Raw genomic sequence first — 26,181 nt, 5'->3', positions numbered from 1 at the left:
TCTGAAATTCATAAGGCGTGACATGAATTAGGGCTTGTGAAACCTTTATTAGTTGTTTTTAATGTTTTTGGTACAGTAGTGACAGTGTAGATTGAAATGGTAACATGGGACGGGTGGCAGCTTTTGTGGTTCGGGATTGTCTGGAGACGTCTCGTGCTCAGGGGCGAATTAAACCAGCTCGCCACTCATCCCTCCCACCCGAGCCGGGCCCTGCTCGGCCCTGCTCGGGAACCCTCGCAGACCTCAATTGATAGATGATCCAGCCAATGAATGCCTCCCCTCTCCTCCGGGCGCACCGTGCCATTTCACAGGAAATGAAAGATTAATGTCCGTCTTTTAAACAAGATCAGATTAGTGGGCCACGGACCCTCTCGCTGCAGCGGCCCCCTCACCCGTCTTCAGCTCTGCACAGGAAACTAATTACGGCCGCGTTCGCCCTCCCCGCCCAGTCTCGTCTTCTCTCCGGGTCCCCTCGCTCAGTCGGAGCCGCCGCGTGCCTAGTTTCCATTTCAAAGTCGCCGAAGAACAGAGAGCCGCGACTCCTTCAGAGATGGAGTGATGCTCTCAAGGTGAATTGTGCCCGGCAACGTCACTTTTTCTTCCCTTCCCGTTTCTTTCGCTCTCTTGCTCCGTCACGGAGAACAAAGGGCGCCGATGATGGGAAAAAGCCTTCCGGTCCCCGGTGGAAGGTGGCTGCGGATGAACGTGCAGAAAATTAGCCTCGTTTTTGGTTCCTCCTCCTTCGACGCGGTTCCTCACTCGGGCGCTGCGCGGTTGGGTTACGAATAAAAAGCGTTTTTTTAAAAAATATATATATATATATTTTTTTTTTTTTCTGGGGGGATTTTTAGTTTTTTACTTTTTCTCTTTTCATTCCTCGTTTTGTCAGACAGGACATAGCACTGCCTCTGAGGACATATGCCGTCTAGACCTTTGATTCGGCGAGCGAATGGGACGAGGGGGCCGCAGCGCATCCCTCAAACACATCTGCCCATCACCAGACGGCCGGCAACCGTTACCTAGACAGCAGACAAAAGCACCAGCTGGCACGGTGCCACCTCCAGCGGCGGCAGGGAGAGGAGGGGGACCAGTCTGGGCAGCTCCCAGGCTTTCTCTTCCTCTCCTCCTTTACTCGCGTGCTCGCTTCAGTGAAGGAGGAGTAAAGCCAATCAAAATACCACAATTATGCTTTTTTTCCCCCCATAATTTGCATCCGAGATAATTAATGTCCTGGACTGTGTCCAACATTTTTTTTTGTTGGGGGGGGGGGTCCACCCCTCTTTCCAACTTGCCTTCTCTTTGTTCTTAGTTGCACTTGTAGTCAATATGCGAATGTTCCTCCTCAAAGTATGGCCTGTAGCTTTGGAGATGAACAGATTATGAAGCAGATTTATGACCGAATGCTTGTGGTTTCAAATCCCGAACCGCCAAGGTGTCACTGAACAAGTGACACCACACACTGCTCCCCGGGCGCCTGTCATGGCGGCCCACTGCTCACTAAGGGTGGTGGTTAAATGAAGAGGACTCATTTTGTATACTGTGAATATTATGTACTCTACGGCTCTTGTTATTAAGTTGAACGTAAATCATATAATATTCATATAATATTTCTGTGTTCTGTGTGCCATTGCATTTATTGTTTTTTTAATATTGGGCATTGTTGGTCTATTGTTATTTTTATATTAAGTTAAAAGAAATATCTTTATTGAAGATTGTTCTGTGTTTTCGTGTATCCGGCTGAATTGTGTTGACTGATGAGTGTTGTCCTGCCGCTGCACAGTCAGTCGGCGCCTTTCCCATCATTCCTGTCCTCTTCAAAAAAAAAAAAAAACACACACACACAGGAAACTCCTTCCTGTCATCTTCACACTGCCAGCACCTGCATCTTCTCATCTCTCTCGGCCCGTCTCTCGCTTTCTTCTCATGTTCCCTCGATCTCTCCCTGCCTGCATGGGTGGGTGTTGGAATCATGTGTACACACACACACACACACACACACACACACACACACCCGTGTTCACTGTGAAACACTCCCAGCCACAGGGGTGCCAGATGGTGGAGACGTAATCCCATCCCCTCACGTGTACCAAAACCCACGCGCCAGTCACATCCCTGTTTACGCCAACAGAGAGCGGGTCCTGTTCTGGAGAAAGAGCTTCGTGCCAAAGAAAAATTTGAACCCGGAAATGTAATAAGTGTTGTTGACCGCATGTTCTGCTGTTGTCTCTGTTTTCTGACCCCAAAGTTTTCTGTCCAATTCCGTTGTCAGTGATGTCAAGTAATACATGACCCAGACTGCAGTTCCCAATCTTCCGACAACAAACATGGCGTAGGCACCAGTCCCTAAATAAATAACAATATTTTACTGGTGTTACTGATGAGAGAGAGCACTAGGGGTGTTGGGAAATGTCGATATGGCAAAATATAACAATATTCAACATGGTGATGTTGTATCGATACAGGGACATCAAATATCAATATTTTGTATTCCAATTTAGTCCAAAATTCAGTTCTGAGTTGTGTTGTTTTGGCTGATTTAATTGTGATCCACATCGATCGTACACAACATCTTGTATTTCAGCTCTGTTTTTACATTTCCAGTGAACTGTAGAATAGTATCGTGAGATTCTTGTTAACACACACGCCTAGAAGATACCATTTCAGCATTTACATTCATGAATATACATAGAACGCGCCATTTAATCCTTTACAAAACAGATGCTGATCGTAGAACTGCCACCAATATTTTCCCTCTCAACAGTCATTTGCGGCTGTAAATGTGGACTGTCTGTGGCTGAGTTTAGAGACCCGGACGCGGTGTAATGTCGTCAGCATCAGTCTCATATTAAGCTGCTTGACCTTCGACCTATAGCTTTGTCTGTCGACCCACCCCTCGACATGTCTGCCACGTTCCCTCCGTCTGACCTCGCATGATGAACTGATGAGAGGGATGTGAAGATGGCGTCTTCTACTGATACATTACCCCTTAACAAAAAAAGGACTGCACTAATGGCGGCAGAAGTGCAGTTCTGCCTCTGAAATGCTGGGTAGAGGGGTGCGCGAGTAATTCAGAGTGAAGAAGTAGCACACATGAGAGCGGCCAGCCATTCCCCCTCTCGATTTATCGTCACGAATGCACTCGCTATGCGTGAAGAACACTGAGTCACGGCTGGCTGACGTGTTCCCCATCTTTCCATCTCCACCGCAGCAAAGGAGGCTGCAGGCGTGCAACGCAGCGAATTGCGGCCCGGATTAATTCCTCTGTGTTTTAATTGGCCACGGGGTAGCTGAGGGTGGGGTGATGTCAGCAGAAGAGATGGAACACCAACAGCAAAGCTACTCAGGAAAAGAGAGAGAGTGAGAAAGGGGGACGAGAGGCGGTGGGACGGATGCCGACGTTGTTAATTTATTGCACGTGAAGCGCGTTAGACTGAAGCCGAATGACCAACGAGGCCGAATAATTACATTCATCAGTTAACTAAAGCTGAAGCCTTAATGAATCTGGGTAATTGCGGGGGGTGAACCGGGCGGGCGAGGCTTTTATGAACATGCAGGAGGTTAAACTGGTCGTTGAGGCTTGAAGAAGCTCCACGTTTTCCTCACTTATAAAAGAAATTGCAACCACACAGTGCAGCGGGTTGGCCGATTGGTTCAAGGTACGAACTCTACATGCTGTTCAAAACAAAATACTTTCACACCCAAAAATTCTGCATATTGATATATTTATAAAAAAAAATCCTTTAGAATTCTTTGGAGAAAATACAATTTAGTGATTTGTGACCTGTTGTACTACATATTAAAATATGTGGAGGAAAAGATCATCGTCAAATTTCTTCAAATAATCACTTGTTTGTCATAGCACATTTTACATCAAGTTAAGGTATCTTTAAAGCCGTCTTCAGTGTAAATCCGGAGCGGTTGCAGGCCAGGACAGACGGGCCGACGTGCTCTTCAGAGGTGATTTAGGCAGTAGTGTCCGTTGTCACCTCACTGTTCACCGTCCTGGTGTCAACTGTGCAGAAGCAATTCAGAGCGGTTTGAGAGTCCTTGGCCCATTTTTAGCCTCAGATGATGAGCACCCCCCACCCCCACAATACAACTGGCCACGTTTGAGGAGAGGGCTGTGCGGTGATGTCACGCTGCCCGAGGTGATTCTGTGCCTTTGAACGTACATTAATTTAGCACTAGCGCTCCTGCGGCGGGCCAGACAGGGGGAGCGGGATTGGTTATGTGGAAGTGTTTTTTTCCAGCAGCCGCCCTGTTCCCATGGTGCCCTCATAATTGCGTTACACCTTGCCGGACTCGGAAGGCAGCTTTCCAGCTCCCCGGTTCCTAATCCCTGTTGCACATTATGTCAGTCCATCAAACAGACGCGCCTTTTACCACCTGCTTCTGAAGGGGACGAGGTGAGCATTGCACGCTCAAGGCAAAATAAAAAAACAAACACATAATAAATACATAAACGAGACACTGTGTGTCATCAGAATCAGGGAATTCATTTAATCCTGTACCACTGGACCATCTCACGCTAAGGCACGCCTGAAGACTAGGAACTGCGCGATGAAACCCTTTAAAATGACTTATTTACACCGTTATACCCTTCAGTGAAAAATTAAGATGAACGCATTCCTCAAGGTACAATGTGTATGAGGCCAGTTGATCAATAAAACTGGAACAAAAAAAATCAAAAACAACAACCATGTCCTGCTGCGTTTCTATATGTTCCGAGGGGTGAGAACCATATGGGCGTGTCAGTGACATCAACTGTTGATTTTAGTTTTTAAAAACTCCATGTGGTTCTGCAAATGTACCAAAGATTTCACAATGTCTTGTGACATTCCCAGTGACTGTGTTTTCTTCATCATGACTGGCAGAGTATGATCTCAGGACAGAATTACTTCAGTCTTCAGTCATTTTCAGCGAACATTTCTGTAGCACTACAGCAAAATTGTCTTCACATTATTTTTTATTAATTTGTGATATATACACACACACAAGCACACACTATCCTCACTATCCAATTGATCCATATCAGGGTTCAGGAGTCCATCAGGAGAATATTAGAAAGTGATGAAGTTAAGACATCATTGCTTTCACACATCACTTCTGCATTATTCTCAGCTCAAATAAAATTAATTTATGGTTTAGTTATAGGATTTGTTGGCTAGCGCTGAATACTGTTTGAAAGAGTCTGTTCTGGATTAGTTACTTTTACAGTGAGTTTAGATCTTTTCAGATCAGGAGGAGATTTGACTTTCTAGCACCCACCAAATTCTCATCTATTTGCATGTAGTTGAGATTCTCTCAACTTTATCTAATCCATCATTATAATTACAATATTTGTCCCATGCAGACCCATGTTGCTAAATATTTGTGTGTCTGTGTTTTACTTTAGGACCTGTCAGGGTCTATCGATGACCTCCCTACTGGTACAGAGGCGGGGCTAAGTTCAGCTGTCAGTGCTTCGGGATCCACCAGCAGTCAGGGGGAGCAGAGCAATCCCGCCCAGTCGCCCTTCTCCCCCCATGCCTCGCCGCGCCTCTCCGGCCTTCGCAGCGGCCCCTCCCCCTCACCTGTGGGCTCGCCTGTCGGTTCCAGCCAGTCGCGCTCCGGCCCTATTTCTCCTGCCAGCGTGCCAGGTAATTTATCTTTTTGCAAAGGCTCATGCCACTCATTACACACACATACACACACACAAACACACACCCAATCACAAAAGTGATTTTCAATCACGGCACCTCTAAAGGCAAGGTGAACTACGCAAGTTTAAACCAAACTTTGCTGAATGTTTCGCGCTTAGTTAAACTACATCGGTATTAGCGCGTTTGACTGTTGTGTAACGGCGGACCCTCTCCGGCAGAGATCTGTAATGGCCACTCCCAGTTGGGGGTCTCCGCACGGGGGAGACGGTCAATGTCCCGCGCCGCTGCACTCCCCTTTATCCCTCTGCTCATTTGAGGCTCTCTGCGGTAGTTAGTGGGGGGAAAGGCGTTTTTTGCCACCGCTGCCTGGGTCAAGGGATGGGGACCGACGTCCGGACTCTGAAACGAGTAAAACTCAGTCATTAAAATAGTTTCCAAACTCTGCTTGCAGTTTGGAGTCACTTTAACGCAATTACTCCCCCACAGTGCGGGCATTGTTAGCCAGCCACGTTTGATAGCGGGGCAGAGGAGGAGAGATTTTTCCCTCCGTATTTCTTGTGTTAATCAGCTGAAACTGCAGTTTTTCTTTCTTCGTGCTGCTCTGGTTGTCGATAACGAGGTCGATGGGAGATCATTTGCCCGTCTGCCAGCGCCAGTGTTTAACCCCTACTGGGAGAAACGGGAGCTATTAGCTCCCAGGCCAGAGCAGCATCAACGTGTGATCTCTGCCGTGTGGCTGGAGAGTAACACACACACACACACACACACACACACACACCAGTGTGAAAGACTCGTTAAATGCCGACGAGGACTTCTTCTAGAATGCTGTGGGGTTTCTTCTGACTAGTTAACCCACTGATGCTGGTAAAGTAACTGAATTAAGTATTTTTTGGCATGTTTTTGTGTTTATTCACAGGCGCTCAAATGGCTCCACAGACCCCAGGGAATGTGTCAGATGTGGGCTCCCATTCCACACTCAGCCAGTCACCCATGTCTCAGGAGAGAGGTGAGTTTAGTACACACACACACACACACACACACACCAATGCAGTCATTACTCACCATTACTTAACCCCAAAGAGCCATCCATTTCCATTTAGTATGCTGAATAAGACAGACCTTAATATCACTTGACTTAATTGGTCCATAGTGTGTTCTTTTTTTTCTTTCTTTCTTTCTGTCTGTGTGTGTGTGTGTGTGTGTGTGTGTGCCTGCCCACTTCAGTCTACTTAAGTCTGTGTTTTCCACTGCCTCTGCAGATGAATGGTCTCATTTAGGTGACGCATGACCACCTGTTTTTCTTCCCCTGAGCATTGGCGCAAGCTGGCTATTGGCTCAGCCCCTCGCCATCCATGCCACTCGCCATCTGGCCGAGGGGCTTTTCCACAGTGGTGAATGATGCCATTCGTGTTCCTCCTTGCTTTTTTCTGATGGCCCTGCTTCCAGCACTCTTAGTCCACATAATAAAGCCTTCACTCAAAGCCGCTACACACACAAAAAAAATGCCCACAAAAGCAGCCAGGCCCGCTGGCTCATTGATTTAGAGTCTAACATTGTCGGCCATGCTCCACTAATGTGCTTGGGTTCAAGGCATCTGCTTCAAGGCCTCTCTTTTTTTTTTCTTCTTTTTTTTTGGAATAGATTAATTTGTCTGCTGAACATGAAGGACTTTTGCTGATGTCCACCAATAAATATTTGCTTGGACTTCTTCTCTGACTGTGGTGGTAACTAGGAAACCGTTGCAGCCTTGGCTCCGCTTACAAAGCGGATTTTTGTAAAGTCACGGCCAGGCCTTTGGGCAAATCTTGACTCCCCGCCCCCATTTTGACCTTTTTCCTTCTCGCAGAAGCATGCCTTCGATTGCTTTTAAATCGTTGTCCTGGCGGCAGAGCTTTGTTTTCTTAGGCTGCTGCCAGAAATGGTACGTGTCCTCCTCCAACCTGGCAACCCTGCCATTCCCATTACTCACCAACTCACGCACTCCCGCTATCATGCTCAGCCAATCAACACAAACGCCTACCTTTTGAAGCCGCCCAGCAACTTCTATAGACAACAGCATTTTGTCAGTGCCGATCAGTTTACGTGGTGGGACTTCTCTCACACTCGCTCCTTTGTTTTGTGACTGGGAGCTTTCACTCAACCCAACAGTCCCTGAGCGTTTAATTTGCAGAAATACGTTATATTTGTAAAATTGAGTCCATAAAGGCAGAAGTGAAAGTGAAGTGATGAGCATTGTGAAACACTGCAGCACAGCACACGGTGTACACAACAAAGTGTGTCCTCTGCTTTTAACCACCACACCCGGTGAGCAGTGGGCAGTCATGACAGGCGCCCAGGGAGCAGTGTGTGTGGGGACGGTGCTTTGCTTAGTGGCACCTTGGCGGTTCGGGCCGTGGTGCCACTGGGGTCCTATTGAGGTACCGTGCCACACACTCTTCCACAGGATGTGGACTGGGTGCTGTGCTGTGTTGTCACATGTGACAATTAATCCTTCACTTTCATTTCAGATCCAACTGAAATCACCATTTGTTGGACTATACTGTAGATTCTCCAATTAATTTCTGTATAGTATACAAAATGACTGCTTTTCATTTCCTTCTTTTTCAGAACCCATTTAATCTGTGCAATTGGTAGAAAAAGTTTCTGCTCATAATGTATTGGAAGCCTTTGCCTTGAGCTGGGCCATTTGCTTGCCTGGTTTAAATGTCAGTGTGAATTTGCATAATAACGTCTGAATGTTTTGAAAGCGAGTGGGAGGAACCATGTCATTTCTGAGTGCCACACATACTGGAAAAATTAACCCCCAGTATTAGGGCTCCATTTCCTGACAGTTTTTTTATTTTGCAGAAAATCGCTGTCATTATCACAGTGTTCGATTCCCATCATTTTGTTCTTTTCTGTACTTTTCTTTCGTTTTCTCTGCATAATTCCAACTTTTTGTGTCTGAAGGATTTGCACCCAGCATGCAGCGGAACGCTCCGGGCCCTCAGTTTGGCCCTCAGCAGCCTGGACCCCCCATGTCTCCTCACCCATCTCCTGGGAGCCTCATGCACCATAGCATGGGCCCATACCCACACCAGGGAGGGCCTTCGTATGGACCTCAGAGTGGGCAGTATGGCCCCTCAGGTACAGTATACGTGCAGTATACATGAGTAGCCTCTTGGGATGTCATTTGACTTGTGTTTTTTTTTTAAACCCATGAGCCAGCTCTTCTTTGCCATCCTCTGCTTTTTTGTGTCCAAGGTTAATGATCAAGGGCTACATCTGCCTTTGGCTTCAGCTGGGTTGTACCTGAGTGTTATTATGACATTTGCTGATTTTGGAGGTGGTGCTAATTTTCAGACATTGACTGCTGATTTAACAAAAACAGATCCCTTGCACAGGTCATGATGTATGTGTGTGTGTGTGTTGGTGTCCTGCTTGTTCTCCTCAGTAATTTGTCTCTTGTCTGCTAAATAAAGGGTTGCAGCTGCACAATTCCATGATGCTTGGCCCTCGGAAGCTCTTTCCCCCTCCGATTAATGCTGCCTGTGACAGAAATACACCTGACACAGTGACACACAGTTAGAGCAGCAAAGTTGCTGATTGGCTGTTTATTTAACTCTCTGCCAAAGGACTGTAAAGTTGTTTAAGCAGAATGGAAACTGTGATACTATAGTACACATAATAAGCACACACTTTCTCCATGCTGGGTTCTGCACACTCAAGCTGCCCCACTGAATCTTGGGAGATGGAGGAGCTTGTCCATATTTGGTTAGCGGCTTTGGGTGAGTGAAGCGGGAGGTTTCAAGGGATCACGTCTCCCAGATTAGTGTCACCCCTGCAAGTCATCTTCACCTCACCCCCCACCCCCCCACCCCCGGGGCGAATGGGAGGATTAGGCCAGCTCTGGGACAGCCTCTCCTGAGCAGACTGACACAGGCGCCGGGTTTTCGTGTAATTGACAGCGCTCGAGGGCCCAGCCTAGTTCTGCCAGCCACCCCCCACTGCCACACCCCCCAACCACCCTCATCCTCCTCACGGTGAAGGAGCTTGTTAGGAAGGATCGCTGGGAGTAACCCCAGGGAGAGCAGCCACACCGCCTCGACCCGGTTCATGTATTTTTGGAGCTGCAGGATGACATCAAAACCGTGCCAGCGAGTCTTTTTGTTCGTTCTTTTTTTTTGCTGTGGAAAAAGGGCGAAGTAACTGGCACCTTTTGGGGACGTTGGAGGAGCTTTGGCACAACCTTCCACATCCCAACTACTAGGTTAGAACTGAAACCATAAAAGGGAAAGCGACCTAAATGTTCTCTAAATTCTGGTCCCAATACTTAAACGTGACTAGTTCTTTGTGTGGAGATGGTGACTTGGATGTCTGGTGGGTCACCGGAAAAAAAACACAAACACTTCATTAAGAAGTCTAAAAGCAGCAGTGTGATTATCTACCAGAGATCCTGTCCCAGGATAATGTTAGTTGTATTGAGTAGCAATTAAGGAGGGAAGCTGGTGGATCTAGCATTTTCCCAAGTCTTTGCATGTCTCCCACTCTACGGATAAAATAAGGCATTTGAAATAAGACAATGACACCCTTTTCCCAGAGGACATTAAGTCTACACACACATTTTCACAGCTGGCGTTGAGGCTACGGTTCAAATAAAGAAGACAAAAATTCAAAACAGAACAGGACCGGAACCATCAGTTCCAGAATCCAAACAATTTTTTTAGAATTCATTTTGCAGGTCGTTTAATTCCAGAACAGCTTCATAGCAGTAGCGTAACAGTAGTTAGTTGCTGATGAACACATACTTTTTGTCAAAAATAAATCTTGTTATTCTGTTTTTATTTTAGGAAACTATCCCAGGCCACCCACCTATGGAGGGGCTCCTAGTGCCAACTACAGTGGGCCTGGACCTGGAATGGGCAACAGTTTAGGCATGAACGCCAGTAGCCCTATGCACGGGCAGGGCCCCGGACAGCCATGTGGATCCATGCCGGCCGGCCGAGGACCTGGACAATCAACGGGTGGGCGGCCCTTCTCTGGAGGTGCCAACAACATGGCACCCACCTCTCCCAACATGCCCCAGTCCGCAGGTCTTGGGATGGGCCCGCCACTGCCCACCGTTGGCCGCAAACCTCATGAGGCGGGACCTATGGGTATGCAGGCCACACCTACTGTGGGACAAGTCAGGTGAGAATCAGGCCTTATATCTCAGCAAGTCACATGACGCCAGACAGGACTAACCTTCCTCTTGGAGAGCTTCTTCAACGCGTTGCGTATTTGAAACTCTCTGCGAGGAATGTTTGCTCCTCTCCTCGTTTGTGTTCTTTATTCTGTAACCCCCCCGTCCTACTCCAGGCCTCCCTACTCCCGGTCCCCAGTCTACCCTGGCCAGCCCGGGCCAGGGGGGCGGCCGACTCACCAGCAGCACTTACACCCCCATCACCCCCACTATGGGGCCCAGCCACACCCACTGCCCATGATGCCGCAGGCTGAGCAGTACGGGTAGGTGCGGGGGAGGAAGCCTGCTCTCCAGCTGCTGTCAGCCGCTACTCACCCTGCGTGCCTTAACGTTGACATGCCGCTAACCACCGGGCCGTCTCTCGCATGCTCCGCCCCCGTTTCCCTCCTGCAATTCTGCCATTCCAGCTGCTGCTTTACTCCATGTGGGGAGGAAAGGGGCGGGAGACTCCTTAGTGTGTGTCAGGCAGGATGTCCGTTCACCCTGCTGATATAACCAAGCGCCGTACTTACTGTACATGATCCGCGCAGGTTCTTGGCCTGTTTACCTTCTTCTCTGTGCCTTAATTAGGCTGGCTCTTCTTCTAGCACCGCTTGTTGTCCATGATGAGTTCCAAGATAGAAAGTGCGCAGAATGGTCCTGCTCTATACATTGGAGTGAAATGTCAGCAAGGCCAAAAGGCAAATTCCTGTAGCGAGTCAGTTTGTGCATTAAATGCATTGTAAAACCACAAATGTGTATAATTGTATTTTTAGCAGGGAGGCAGCTTGTTTAGCAGAGCGCTTCTTTCTGCTTTCGTACCTTCGGATCTTCTGTACAGGGACAGGTCTGGTAATCGAGCAGCTGTCGCACATTTATTGAGTAACAAAATGCACTTTTTCCTCTTTCACTCTGAAGGCCAGGCAATTTCCCTGGTATGCCCCCAGTGGGAGCAGTGGGTCCTGGCACGCCATACAGCCAGCCTCCAATCGGCAACTCGGACAGGATGACGCCACAAGGGCTACCATACAGCACGCCACCAACAGGTAAGAGTCTTTAAAATACATTTTTTTTGGAAATGTTTTCTTCCTCACATTCATTTAGCTGAGGGGTTTCCTCTGTATGTGAAGGATTCAACCTATTACAGAACAATCTGTGATCCTAAAAGACTCTAAATGTTTGCTCCTAATCCCTTTGTCCATATACTGTTCTTACTTAAATGATTTCTAATAGTATTTCATCACTAAATTTAGTATTTAAAGAATGATGCAGAAGATGGAGTCTAGCGCCTACTGCTACTAGCTTATACACAGGGGTTTATCCTAGGTTATTTAGGCTGTTGTTCCCTCACTCAAGAGTTTGATGGTTTTCATATGTCTCCTAAGATTTTTTTTATTTCTTTTTGCTTTCTCCAAATCGGGGAACATACAGAGGAATGCAGGTCTAAAGCCGTCTCTTTCCAGGTCCCGGGCCTGTTGCAAACGATGGCGGCATGCCATCCGACGTCAAACAGAGAGCCGATAACAAAGAGGAGGGTGCAGTCGAGCCTTCCAAACAAAAGGTACGCGACCGACTCGGTCTACTCCTCGCAGGCGTACACGCCACAACCTCTCTCTTTCTCTCTCTGCTTTCCTTCGTACGCACTCCTTCCTTTCTCTCTGATTGCTCGAGGGCCGGCAGGCATGTCCCGAAGCATGCGCTGAGAACTGCCGACAGCTCCAGATGCCCACTGCTTGTGGATAAAGCCTGCTTCCCCCTTCCCACCCAACGCTCACTTCGAGCTGCCCGTAACCAAAGCTCCCTAATGTCGTACGCTGCCTCAAGGCTCGGTTACCACCCCCTACATCAACTTCGGACCCTCCCGGACCAGTTACTTGAAGTAAAGACAGGAAGAAGCTGATAGAAACAGGGCGTAGGTGAGGTGAGGTGCAGTGAGGTGGGGTTGTGTTACTGGCTCAGGTAGCTGCTCATTACCTCTCTGCCACTTTGTGTGACGATGCCGCTAGACGTACGGAAATAACCCCGTCTTACAGCTTGTTACCACTCTCCCGACACCCTTTCAGTTCTTTTATTTTGTTTGCTATTGTTTAGTATTGTTATTATTTTTTTTATCCTTCTTTTTTATTTAATTGTGGGTCTTTTGGATAGGTTTTCACGCCTGTGCTCTTGCCGCCTCGTACCCATGTTTTGACAGACGCCGGTGAAGTTAACTTTTTTCCTTTCTGCATCAGTGGAGTTTCTGCTCTTACGGCACGGCGGCAAAGTGCCTGATCTGAACACGTTGCCGATTTGTGACAGTTGAGAGAACTCCAAAGAAAAGCCTTGTGTCTCCTTTTTATGTTTATATATATATTTTTTGTTTCTTTAAGTACGGGTGTCATTTAATGATCTCCCTTGCAGTTGGTTCCTTGTGCTTTCCACTGTCATGGCAACTGCACGCGGCAGTGACAGTGTGGCTCTGGCCGCGTGTTCTTGTGCCAGAGCTTCGACGGAAACTCCCTAATCTCCCGCTCTGGGAATCTCAAGTCTCCTGTCTGGCTTTGTGCCGCGGCAAGTGCATGCTGGTACGCAGCTCGGCTCGCGTACATGACGTGTTTTGCCTTCTGTAAGTCCTGCTGATTTTTCACTTCCATAGCAAGTAATCAGTGTTGCCGTCAGGAGAGACTGGCTGTGGTATGTACAATTAACTCAGATACAGATATCACCTTTTTAACGAAACCATAAAGAGTCAAATGAAGACAGAAATGGTTCATTAATCCGAAGCTTATGTTCATGTTGCCTGTGAGGCCTGGTTAATTTCCCATTGTGCTCCCTTTAAAAAATGTGAAGTGATTGTCACTTGTGATACACAGCAGCACAGCACACGGTGCACACAGTGAAATTTGTCCTCTGCATTTAACCCATCACCCTGAGTGAGCAGTGGGCAGCCATGACAGGCGCCCGGGGAGCAGTGTGTGGGGACGGTGCTTTGCTCAGTGGCACCTCGGGATTCGAACCGGCAACCTTCTGATTACGGGGCCGCTTCCTTAACTGCTAGGCCACCACTGCCCCTGGCTAGTAAACAAGTGACTTTTGCAAAGACCGATTTATTACACTTTAATTCACTCTAATCGAACCACTACTTTCTGATCAATTATTGCATTATTAGTGCAGAACCTGATCAAATAACCACAATATCACCCTGTTTGACACTAGACTTGTAGCTAATGGAGCAGCTGCTTGTTTGTACACTTACAAACACACACACACCACAGAGGCAGCAGGGTGCTGAATGGAGGAATTGGAGGATAGTGTGAGTGTGTGAAAGAGAGAGAAAGCGAGATGATAAAGACTAAAGAGATTCTAAAACTCCTCTTGACGCCACACATCTCACCATGTGGGCCGTGCGTGTGTTCAACTGGCTTGTGCGAACGTGCGATTATTCATGCCAACGTGTGTGTGTGTCTGTCATGTTCTCCGCCACAGGACAGCTACGGCTCCCAGCCTCTGTCCCAGCCCCCCACCCCCTCCCCGCTGTCCCCCAGCCCAGCTAGTCTGTCCTCGTATCACGGGGATGACAGCGATAGCATTAGCAGCCCCGCCTGGCCCAAGAACCCCACCAGCCCTGTAAGTGCCACATGCACTTTTCTCTTCTCTCTTCGTCGCTCTTCCCCCTTCTGTTTATTTCTTTCCCTCCACTCTGAAGTAGTGTTTTGGTGTGTAGCTGTGTGTGTCGTAGCTCAGTCGTGCTTCTGTGTGAGTGTTACTGTTTGATGTGTCTTCATTACCGATGGGTTGGGGGTTGGGGGTGTTTGGTTTGAGGCTTTCTCATTAAGACACCCTGAATTGGATGTGCAGGAGATGTGTCCTTGTTATAACAGCCCCCGGTTCTCGGAGTCTCAGCATGGTGCAGAATCTTAAAATCAATCGCGTCTCCATCCAAGTCCGCTCTCGTGACTCCATTCTACCCAATTCTTGTTTTTAATGAGAAAGTCAGTGTCTCGCAAGGCCCTGCGTTGGGCTCATGCCTGAATTTTGTTCACACTTATGCCTCCCTCATGAAACCCCTCTTCATGTTTGAGTGGAAATGTTCTTTGCTGACTGTAATTTGGTGGCATCTGGCATGTGCATGGAATGTGCGCCCCTCCGGAAGCTTCTCTCTTCACCACGAGTTAATGTAGCTGCAGGGAGAAACTTCCATTATTATTTGGCAGGGCTGGGCAGTATTGTCAACAGTTTCACATTTACGTATTCACTATGTGACTAAAAAAAAAAAAAAAGTGGCATACAAGGTGTAAATAAGTATTTCCACTGGGCCATGTTCAACGACAGGGACCTAACTCTGTATCGAAGAAAACCAAAAAGTTATATCTATGTGTGTGTGTGTGTGTGTGTGTGTGTGTGAAACAGGAGAGTTGGGAATACTAGATAGCTGTATTGACCACTTTAAAGGAGTTGATGGTAAAAAGAAGGGTGAGAGTGCCGAGGTGCAGAGTCTAGCTGGTTTTCTAGCTGCTGAGTAGTGCTGCACCTGTGATTAGACTCTTTAACCAGTTTGGTTGATATCATGATATGTAATAAACAATAATATCAATTAGCATAATATTAATAATTAACAAGATATATTGTTAGTAGGGTGGTAGACGCCTTGTGGGTAAGACACTCGCCTATGAACCAGAAAGACCACAAAGTCATAGGTTCAAACCCCACTTAGTTCCATTGTGTTCCTGAGGGAGACACTTAACCCTGAGTGTCTCCAGGGGGACTGTCCCTGTAACTACTGATTATAAGTCCCTCTGGAAATGGGCGTCTGAAAAATGCCACAAATGTAAATATAGTTTTATATTGTCCAGCCCTAGTGCCTTCTGTTTCTTGTAGTGTATTTTAGGTGGATGTAGGAGGAAACATGACTGCATTTCTGTTTTGGTGTTTGTCTGTTCATGTTGTGTTATTGCTCAATGTCTGGTTTTAGGATCAGGGCTCTGTTTTGCCCACCTTCCATAGATCATCAGCCTCACCTATTTCATTTTTCACTTTTGCTCTTGTTTCGTTTCTGCTTTCCTATCCCTTGCTTTTTCCCGTTACCCTGTGCAGAAAAATAGCTCGTCCACCATGACCAATGAGAAGATAACTCGTCTGTACGAGCTGGGGGCAGAGCCGGAGAGGAGGATGTGGGTGGACCGCTACCTGTCCTTCATGGATGAGCGGGCCACACCCGTACCCAACCTGCCCGCCGTGGGCAAGAAGCCTCTTGACCTTTTCAGGCTCTACCTGTGTGTGCGTGAGATTGGAGGCCTGGCTATGGTGAGTTTTTCCAATATGAACCAATAAACATATGACCAGAATCCCGACTGGATTTGACCTTGGACATTTCATTTTAACTGATTTATTTTCTTATTTGGCAACATGCTGGTAATTGTAGTGATGTAAGGCCTTGTCACTCTCCTCTCTCAGGTGAATAAGAATAAGAAGTGGCGTGAACTATCCACTCACTTGAACGTGGGCACCTCCAGCAGCTCGGCCAGCTCTCTGAAGAAGCAGTACATCCAGTATCTGTTTGCCTACGAGTGCAAGGTGGAGCGCGGAGAAGAACCCCCACCTGAAGCCTTCATCATGGGCGACGCCAAGAAGAAGCAGCAGCAGCAGCAGGCAAAGATCGAGCCACTGTCCCCTGGTGAGTTGAGAAAAGCTCCATACCAACAACCAAACCACCCCACTGCCTGAGTCTATATAAAAGTTCTATATTAAACATCTGTATATAACAATTTCAATATAAAGTCTTTCATTCAGTTCTCAAAAAGTTGAAGAATGCCATTTCAGGCTGTAATCACATGCAGATGCTGTATAAACTATGTATTACATAATTATAAGACCTCAAAATTATTTTAGTTATATTTCTGCAATGCTTTTAAGAATTTCTGACTCTGTAAGTTATTTCCTCTCGTTTAATCGCTTTATTATGTCGTGGTTTCTGTTAACTGTATCTCCCATCCAGTTGCACAGATGACGTCACAGTCGCAATAAGCAACCACGACCTTAATTAGACACATCTGATGGGTGAACAGATGGATGGTAGAAAAGGACGAAGTGATCTTTGGATGCACTTTACAACGGAGTGGAAAAGAAAACAGAATCTGTGGTTGAAAAACATGGAAGAAATCATGTCTGAAATGGATGTCTGAAGTGTTTTCTTGAGTCTATAGGGTAACATAATAATAAGGTAACCTTGTTTTAATTATGAAATGGTTTTGACTAAAACCAAATGTTTATGTCTGTTGTTGTCAAGTGGTTGTACTATATTGACTGGGTTAAATAGAATTGCATTACTTAAAATAATTCAAATTAGACTTAAATGTCATGTGTTCTCGTTGACTACAACTAGACTTAAATATTCATGGATAATTCTGTGGACTGGACTAAATGAGTATGGGCGTGATTAAGACTAAAATGACAGTTTGATGCAAAGACTAGACACTAAAACTGAACTTTAGACAAGCCGGAAAAAATGGTTGAGCAACACATGTTAGGTCCACGTCAGAGATCGTGAAGGGCTGCATGCTGCAATCAGACAGGGAGGTAAGTCAGATGTAGCCACGGATTAGAGCTTTAATCAGGCCTTAAAAGTTAAGCCCAAGCTGAACACGTACAGCTTTTTAAAAGCTTGACGTTGACATTTAACACAGTCATCTGCCCCCATAAAAAGTCTTTTATACATTTGTTTAACATCATTTTTTATGATGTTAAACAACCCCACGTCAGACACCTCAGACTTTCGTTGACAGTGCAACCAGAATGTAATCATGAGAGGCTACAGTCCGTGTCACCGCCTCAGCATACATTTTTGCTCTTATTGAAACACTCACCTGACCGCTTATTTACCGCCCGAACCAGAGTAAAATGATGGAAATGAAACACAGAAAAAGCATCAATAAAACCCATTACAACCACCGATAAATGTGCTGGCCCAGTGTTGCCTCTCCCCTCTGCCTTTCAGCAACAGGCAGCAGCAAACAGGTCATCAGGCCGAGGCGGTCAAGTTCAAGCCCTTAGGGCACTTTTTAATTTAGTTGATCTTTTATTTCATTTATCTTCTTTTTAATTTCAGCTCAGTGAAGCACTTTAAGTGCTTCAAAATAAATAAGTTTATATTGAACAGATTGTTAATCTAAGTTACAAGTCAATTTTGCCTATATGGTCAGCAGTTTAAAAAGAAAAAGAAAAATTGAACCTGAGTTTTTGAATGTGATTCCATCAAAAGGTTAGTCAAGACCCCTGCACTTGAAAGTATTCTGCAGTGGATTGAATCAGGTTGAATGCTGAGCAATAAGTGTATTGGTAACATATGGTTGCTGTGTGATTGGTGTCTGCTGTTCTCCCACGGGTTGTAAACAGTGTGTAACTGAACGCTCCATGTGGTGGAGGTGTAGTTTTGTGTCGTCTGATGCTCTGCTCGCCACCTGTATCCCACAATTCATCTGGGCTCCGTTCTCACATTGAGTACTCGCTGTGCACAAGAGAGACTATAAATATCTGACAGGTGATTGTGCTGCGCTCTGAGAAGGAGAGACGGGTGGGAGGAGGCGGAGGGGGACTGTGTGTGTGTGTGTGTGTGTAGGGGTGAGGGTGGGGTGTGTGCTGTCAAGCGGCCAGCTGAGGGAATCCCCGCCCCCCACCCCCTCGGGCTAATGGCTGATGATGTCATAGAGAGAGAGAGAAAGCTGTCAGGCAGCAGGAGGGAAATCCCAGGGAGGAGATTAATGGGGGAGGACTGTGGGATATAAACAAAAGTGACCTCAGCCTGACCTCCTTTCATGCCGCCGACCAGTGAGGCGGCATTTTTTTTTCCCGGTCTCTCTCTCTCTCTCTCTCTCTCTCTCTGTGAATATGAGACCACGGTTACTTGAGTTCATCGGCTGTAATTGCAAGAGGTTGGACTAGGCTGTCTACCCATACCCCCCCTCTCTGCGTCGTGTGCTTGTGGAGTTGGGTCTGGCAAGAGCTCAGAGAGTTGATATAAAGTGGCCTGCTTTATTGGCATGAATTACATTAGTGGAATTTTATGGCCACCGTTTATCAAAGTAAATGAAAAGAATCAATTTCAATACGAATGTAAGTTTAATAATAAAAAAGGCCCATTAATTCATTCATTTTAGAAATTATTTAAAAAAAAAAAAACGGACAGATTTTTATGTGTTTTATAATGTGTGTCCTTATTTCCTTTCGTGCCGACAGAGATGCTGCGCTTCAACATGTTTTTTATTTATTTATTTATTTTTTATATTTTATCATTCTAACACATTGCTTGGCCTAGACCTGAAGATCTAGAGCTGAAGGTCCGGGTCTAATTTCTTTCATTTTACATGGGCTCAAGCCGGCCTTGGGCTTACGTGGTAAATGAGCAGTCAGGTGATGCATTATGATGAGTGCAAGAAAGATGCGAAAATGGATGCTGAGGAGGCGGAACGAAGGCTAGCCTCTGGCGATTATGTTTTGGCTGGGGTGTGGAATATTTTCGATCGTGAATGAGTCATTTATACATTTAATTTATTTTTGACATGAGGCAAAATAGCTGTGTGTACACACACATTTGAAGGATGGTGAGTTTTCGGCCAAACCGGGAAATAAGAATAGGTGTATGTACTGTATGCTGGAACAGGTTTGGACTCAAGTTCTCTGTAAGTCTGTGCTGCTGTGAGAGTTGATGAAACTTTCACATTCATCAAATTACACTTACAGGATATGTTAGTTTATACAACCAGTCACTTGCATTTAAGTATTTCTGATGCTTTCTTACCAAAATGTTGATGGTGGGCCAATTTTTATGGTTTATAAAGTCTGTATATAATAAGTCTTTAATAGACACACACACACACCTTTTCTCTCTCATCGTGATTGGTATTTCGTTGCTGTTGCAAAGCACTGATTAATAATGCATGCGGAGCATCCGTAATGCGCTGGAGCACAGGAATGTGTCCCTCACCTTTTTGAATAATGACACTGCTGAGTGCATGGCGCTGGAAGAACGGAGTAATGAACGATTTCACTGGTCTTGCAGCGAATATTCGATCACCCTGTTCGCGGTGTTACACTGTGTTCTTTTTTTACGGTGCTTTTCCAAAGTTTCCGTTTTTATTCAGCAGGAGTTTTGTTCGGAATGCGCGTTTCACGTGTGGGCTTCTCACTCTGCTTCTTCTTCAGCTAACTCCAGCTCTCTCCAGGGCCCTCAGACTCCCCAGTCCACAGGCAGCAGCTCAATGACAGAGATGCCAGGGGACCTGAAGCCCCCCACACCTGCCTCCACCCCCCACGGCCCAATGACCCCACAGCAAAGTGGCAGGTATGAATTTCTTTCCTCTCATCCTTTTAGGCCATCACTATTTTAAATGGACAATAAGAATGTTTTTTTTATTTTTTTTTTATTTCAATATTTACATTAATATAGTCTGTGTCAATGTGAAGTGATGTCTGAGCTCATGTATTGTGATTCTTGTGGCAGAAACAGTGGGGTCAGTGTACAGGACCCATTCTCAGAGGGCAGCGATCCAGCCTTCCAGAAGCGTGGCCCGGTGCTTCCTGGCGCCCCCTATGCGCCAGGGGGTGGCAGCGACACCCCAATGCGAATGCAGTTTGATGCCAAGGACCCATATGGTGGTCCCAGAAAAGGTGAGTCTCCATTCTCACCTTAAAATGACACACTAGTAGTAAACCAGTGCCGTTGTATGGGGTGTGTGTGTGTGTGTGTGTGTGTGTGTGTTCAGACTCACACCACTGTATGTACTGTATCCTGACCACTATGAAACATCTGTGGTTTTCTGGCAAGCTGAATGCTGGAGAGAACCTCGTTTTTGTCTTTTTGCCAGAGTGCTGCCAGTGCAGCCTCTGTTTAATGTGATGAGAGTGCCCTCTAGTGTCTGCACTCTGTCAAGATCTACAGATCTTCAAATAGATTTCGCTTCATGCACTGATAGGCGAGCCACATTTAACTAAAATATTAATAAATCATATGTTTTAACTAGGTGGCAGTGAGGCTTTCATGTCAGGCCAGATGTCTAGTGGTGGCATGCAGGACATGTATCCACGTGGTCCGACTGGTGGAATGGGGATGGGTCCGCGTCCACAGTACCCCTATGGCCCTGGGTTTGAGAGGAGGTGAGCCAGTCTGTAGTTGAAATCTACCATAAGCACAGAAAGAGCTGGTTTGTGCATTTATACATGTAATAATGTTAAAGACATATGCACGTCTTGTGTAAAAAAACACTCAGCATTTCAAATTTGAACCTGTTCTTCTTGTGAATCAGACCAGACCACGTTATGGGGCCAGAAGGAGGAATGGCATCCCCTGGAAACCAGAACAACATGGTTCCTCCCAGTAGTGATCCCAACATGTACTCAGCCAACAGATATCCCTCTCATCAGAGGTAAAAAAAAAAAAAAAGTCATGGCTGCACACTGCTCACCAAGGGTGATGGTTAAAAGCAGAGGACACATTTCGTGGTGTGCTGTGCTGTGTATCACAATGACTATCACAGAAAAAAAAAATACAGTGGATTAGTACAAAACAAATGAACATTTCATAAAACAAATTTACGAACACACAAAACTCCTTTAAACTCCAATCACAGAAACAAATTTACAAGCAGCAAACCATACAGCAAGGAGGGGGGGTAGGTATGATAGACGGGAAGTCCATGTCGTGTAAATCAGACGGTTTCGCTGGGTGAAGTAAAGTGAGCATAAAACTGTGTGATGTTCTATGAGAATAATTTCAGCCAACTGTGTTTCCTGTGGCAAGTTAGACAGGAATTGCTACATGTTCCTCAAGTTTGCTTGTGTGTAAGAGTTGTTTGATTAAGTTTTTTCCCTCACCCCACTTTCTTCAGACATGGATATGATGGTTATGGGCAGCAGTACCCTCATGGCATGTCATACAGTGGCCATGGAATGTACCAACAGCAGCAGGTCAGCCGGGGACCTTCCTTTTTTTATACATTCATAGCAGTTTAAATGCGGCTGGTAGATTTATTTAAATTTTCTATGTGCAGTGCATTAATGTTACACACACACACACACACACACACACACACACACACACACACATATATATATGGTTTTGTTTTAACCTCAAAATATTTTCATGTAACTTATATTTTTATGTAATTAATATGATTGTATATAATTGGTTGGAATTGGCCTTCTTCATGTGTCTACAGGGCTACAAGCGAGCAGGTGAGGGGATGTATGGACCTTCAGCAAAACGGCATGAATCTGAGGCCTACAGCATGCCCTACAGTGGTCAGCAGCCAGACATGTATGGCCAATATGGGCCAGGCTACATGGGGCCAGACCGTAGACCCATCCAGGGACCCCTCCCTTATCCCTATGGTCGGGGTGACCGCATGACTCCTGGGGGCCAGGGGGCTCCTCAGCATGGCATGATGAGTGGGGCGCCATCTTCCTCATCCACCTCCACCGGGGGACCCCAGGGCAACATGTGGCATCCCAGGACTGATATGGGCTACCCGTACCCCAGCAGGCATGGCCAGGGGCCGGTGTACCCTGGCATGGGTCGCAACGATGAATCGGAGGGTCGGGCAAATCAGGAAGGCCTTTGGCCAGGTCATGCAGGCCAGCGTCAGTCGCCATTCCCACCACCTTCATCTTCCTCTTCATCCAGCCCAATGGCCCCCATGCCCAGCCGGCAAACCCAATCTTCCTACCAGTCTCCGCCTTCCATGCCCAACCACATATCCCGGGCACCCAGTCCTGCACCCTTCCCACGTCCCATGAGCGGCTCCATGTCTCCTAACAAGGCCCATTTCATGGCCTCCATGAAGATGCCCAAGCCTGGGGGACCAGGGGCCATGCCAGGTTCTCAGAGCGGAGGTCTTCCTGGGCAGACGCTGCCTTCCATTCACAGAGAAAGTAATTACCCCCTGGGATCAGTGGAAGCCACCCAGCCCATGCTGAAGCCCCGACGCAGGATTACCTCTAAGGACATTGGTAAGATTTCAAAAATAAATTAAAATATATAATTAATGAGCACTGCTATACATCATTTGTACAACTCAACCATGTTGATGACTTTCCAAATCCTTTCCAGAATTCGTTACAAAGGGGCAACAACTACATTTTAAAGTTCATGTTTTGAACATTCAGATCCGTATTGTAGCATGAGCACAGCCCTTAGTTCGCAGTTCCTAAAACTGTTGGTGCAAGCTATCCCCTTTTGGCATGTTCACACCAATAGTTCTAGGAATCCCGGCTTTTCAGGGTAGGATTTAAACTACTAAATGCTGTGATGGCTGTCAATTTTAAAACATCTGGTTCTGAATCATGTTGTGCTCTGATTACTGTTGGGCAGTATGACCCGTTGCACAAAACACTTTAAAATATCGCTTCAGCTGGCTGCAGAAGGCTAGTTCCTATAATTGCATTCCTAGGAGCTCCTGATTTCTGACCTGTGGTCCACTTCTGTGCAGGTACCCCAGAGGCGTGGCGTGTGATGATGTCACTGAAGTCTGGGCTACTGGCAGAGAGCACCTGGGCTCTGGACACCATCAATATTCTACTGTATGATGACAGCACTGTGACGTCCTTCACGCTGTCTCAGGTGAGGCAGCCCTGTACAGTTTACCATTTATGATTTAATTCAAGTAAACCTCAGGACCATGACCGCTGGGGACCCAGAGGTTAGAAGAATGGTTGAACAAACTTTATTTCTTGTCTCTTTTTTATTTTTCCCCCTGTCAGTTGCCTGGCTTTTTGGAGTTGGTAGTCGAGTACTTCAGAAGATGCCTCATTGAGATCTTTGGGATCCTTGAGGAGTACGAGGTTGGCACAGACGGCCAGAAGACTCTCCTGGGGCCACTACCAGACCTTACGCAGGACGAAGCGTCAAGCCCAGAGCCAGGGAATCAGTCAGAAGCACAGGAGCAGGATGAGAAGAAGACTTCTGGCAGTTCGGCAGAGGAAGCCCGAATTGCGAAAGAGGACAGCGAGGCCAGATGCAAGCATGACCCCCTCACCAAGCAAGTTAGCAAGTACGACCGGCTCCCACTGAAGGTGGAGGAGAGGGAGAAGGAGGCAGACCTGGTGGAGGATTCCACCGAGTTCACCAGTGGCCTCCTGCACTGGAAAGCTGGAGGAGGCGACTCCACCGCACACATCCAGACCTATTTCGAACAGCGGCCTCAAACCTCGGAGTATAAACCTCCCTCGCTAGCTGAGCCCGTCCCCGAACCGCCACCGGCCCGGAAGAGTAAGCAGGAAGCGCTGGAGGCGGAGCTTGCGAAAGCAAGGGAGGAGTCTTTCGAAAAAGGGGAGGAGAAGAGCGTGACCGCCACGGTGGACGACATGCTGTGCTCGAGGCCGGGTTCTCTCTCGGAGGCCGACGGGGGCCGGGCGTTCCTGTTTCGCGATCGGCCAAATCCCGGGAACATCACGTTGCTGGAGGACGAACCGCGGTCCTGGGACGAGACTCCCCTGTCCACCGCCGAACCCTGGCAGGACGAGCTGGCCCGACGCTGCGTCTGCATCTCCAACATAGTCCGCGGCCTCTCCTTCGTGCCCGGCAACGATAGCGACATGTCGCGGCACGCCGGTCTGGTGCTCGTCCTGGGCAAGCTGGTCCTCCTGCACCACCTGCACCCCGCGAGGAAGAGGACGCCCCCCACCTACCAGCGGGAGGAGGAGCGCAGCCTGGCCTGCAGCAAGGACGAGTGGTGGTGGGACTGCCTGTCGGCACTTCGCGAGAACACGCTGGTCACCTTGGCCAACATCGCTGGCCAGCTGGACCTCTCGCTCTACCCCGAGAGCGTCTGCCTGCCCATCCTGGACGGGCTGCTCCACTGGATGGTGTGCCCGTCGGCCGAGGCCCAGGACCCCTTCTGCACGGCGGGGGGCTTCTCGTCCTCGCTGACGCCGCAGCGGCTGGCGCTGGAGTGCCTCTGCAAGCTGAGCATCCAGGACTCCAACGTGGACCTGCTCTTGGCCACGCCCCCCTTTAGCCGGCAGGAGCGGCTGTACGGCACGCTGGTCCGCCACATCAGCGAGCGGCGCAGCCAGGTGTGCCGGGAGATGGCCGTGGCCGTGCTGTCCAACCTGGCGCAGGGGGACAGCACCGCCGCCCGTGCCGTGGCGCTGCAGAAGGGCAGCGTGGGCGCGCTCGTCGGCTTCCTGGAGGACAGCGTTGCCATGGCGCAGTACCAGCAGAGCCCTCACAACCTGCTGCACGCCGGACCCCCGCCGCACCCTGAGCCCCCAAGCATCAACATGATGTGCCGCGCTGCCAAAGCCCTGCTGGCCCTGGCCCAGGTGGAGGAGAACCGGGCCGATTTTGTTCTGTATGAGAGTCGGCTGCTTGACATCTCGCTCTCGTCGGTGCTGAACTTGGGCGTGGCGGCCATCATGTGCGAAGTACTCTTCAAGCTTGGCCGCTCGTGACGGCCCGGCGGCCTCGGACTGGCCCGCTTCCTCAAGCGCCGGTTCAGAATCGGTGGTATTATATTTTTATTTAAAAAAAAAAAAGTTTTTACATACAAATAAATATATAGAGAATATATATAGCTCTTCAGCCCCACCCACAGATTTCATTTGGGATTTTTAAACTAATTTTAATACAGATATTTAATACTTGGTGTTAATTGTTTTCTATTCTTTCTTTCTTTTCTTTTTTTTAAGGGTTTGGTTCTGTTTTAACCAAAGTTGGTATCTGTTGATAGGTCTCATAGTATTTGAGGGTATTTGGCTCTTTTAAATGTTTTAAAATTCTTTGTGGCTGTTTTTTTGGGGCCTTTTTTGGGGGGGGGGGGTGCACATTAATTTAAATTGTGACGTTGTAGATAGGACCTCTCTTGCCATGTGTTTTAAGATAAAGAGGGGACAAAAAAAAATTATTCTGCTCAAGATGTGCTCGTATCCAGTTCTAAGGAAAAACCGCGTTGTGCAATAGAATTTAGCTGGCTTGCTGGAGGGGAGGTAACCAAATGTGAATTTTTTTTTTTTTTTCCCTTTATCTCTTTATTATGATTTTGTTTAGTTTTGTTTTGTTTTTTTTTTAACCACAGGCAATATTCATTATTAACCACCAGTATTGTACTGCATAACCACAACAGTATAATGGTGAAGATGGATTTGTGTTCGTACCTAAATAAAAAAAAACTGACTTGCTTCCATACAAGCATGACTGCAGAAACAGCCAAGCAAAGTCGTTTCAAAAAAGTAAAAAAAAAAAAAAAAAAAACAACAAAACCGTCTCTCCACATCCTCCCCCGTCCTTTTCCGCTCCATCCTACACCACAGGCCCCTCGTGTAAATACGAGTTGATCATTAAGTGGGGCCTTTTTTTTTTTTTTTTTCTTT

General features: G+C 47.2%; 1 protein-coding gene across 4 annotated transcripts in view; it reads left to right on the top strand.

Annotated features, from left to right (window-relative positions):
- Positions 1 to 26,070, top strand: part of arid1b (AT-rich interactive domain 1B) — a 50,369-nt gene extending 24,299 nt beyond the window's left edge. Inside the window, exons 5-22 of one of the 4 annotated variants that reach the window (XM_029002583.1) lie at positions 5,396 to 5,639; positions 6,559 to 6,648; positions 8,592 to 8,768; positions 10,472 to 10,811; positions 10,980 to 11,126; positions 11,761 to 11,888; positions 12,306 to 12,403; positions 14,308 to 14,448; positions 15,916 to 16,125; positions 16,276 to 16,495; positions 20,020 to 20,158; positions 20,318 to 20,484; positions 20,838 to 20,970; positions 21,120 to 21,239; positions 21,702 to 21,780; positions 22,032 to 22,821; positions 23,301 to 23,431; positions 23,572 to 26,070. In XM_029002583.1, coding sequence (XP_028858416.1) covers positions 5,396 to 5,639; positions 6,559 to 6,648; positions 8,592 to 8,768; positions 10,472 to 10,811; positions 10,980 to 11,126; positions 11,761 to 11,888; positions 12,306 to 12,403; positions 14,308 to 14,448; positions 15,916 to 16,125; positions 16,276 to 16,495; positions 20,020 to 20,158; positions 20,318 to 20,484; positions 20,838 to 20,970; positions 21,120 to 21,239; positions 21,702 to 21,780; positions 22,032 to 22,821; positions 23,301 to 23,431; positions 23,572 to 25,263 — 5,046 coding nt within the window. In that variant the 3' untranslated portion in view covers positions 25,264 to 26,070. The remainder of the gene's footprint in view (positions 1 to 5,395; positions 5,640 to 6,558; positions 6,649 to 8,591; positions 8,769 to 10,471; positions 10,812 to 10,979; positions 11,127 to 11,760; positions 11,889 to 12,305; positions 12,404 to 14,307; positions 14,449 to 15,915; positions 16,126 to 16,275; positions 16,496 to 20,019; positions 20,159 to 20,317; positions 20,485 to 20,837; positions 20,971 to 21,119; positions 21,240 to 21,701; positions 21,781 to 22,031; positions 22,822 to 23,300; positions 23,432 to 23,571) is intronic. The other 3 variants (XM_029002584.1, XM_029002586.1, XM_029002585.1) reach the window with 3 other exon arrangements.
- The last annotated feature ends 111 nt before the right edge of the window (positions 26,071 to 26,181 follow it).

The sequence above is a fragment of the Denticeps clupeoides genome, chromosome 14, assembly GCF_900700375.1.
Source record: "Denticeps clupeoides chromosome 14, fDenClu1.1, whole genome shotgun sequence".
Taxonomy (NCBI): Eukaryota; Metazoa; Chordata; class Actinopteri; order Clupeiformes; family Denticipitidae; genus Denticeps; species Denticeps clupeoides.
Note: the sequence above shows the minus strand (reverse complement) of the source record. Positions and strands in the feature narration are given on the sequence as shown.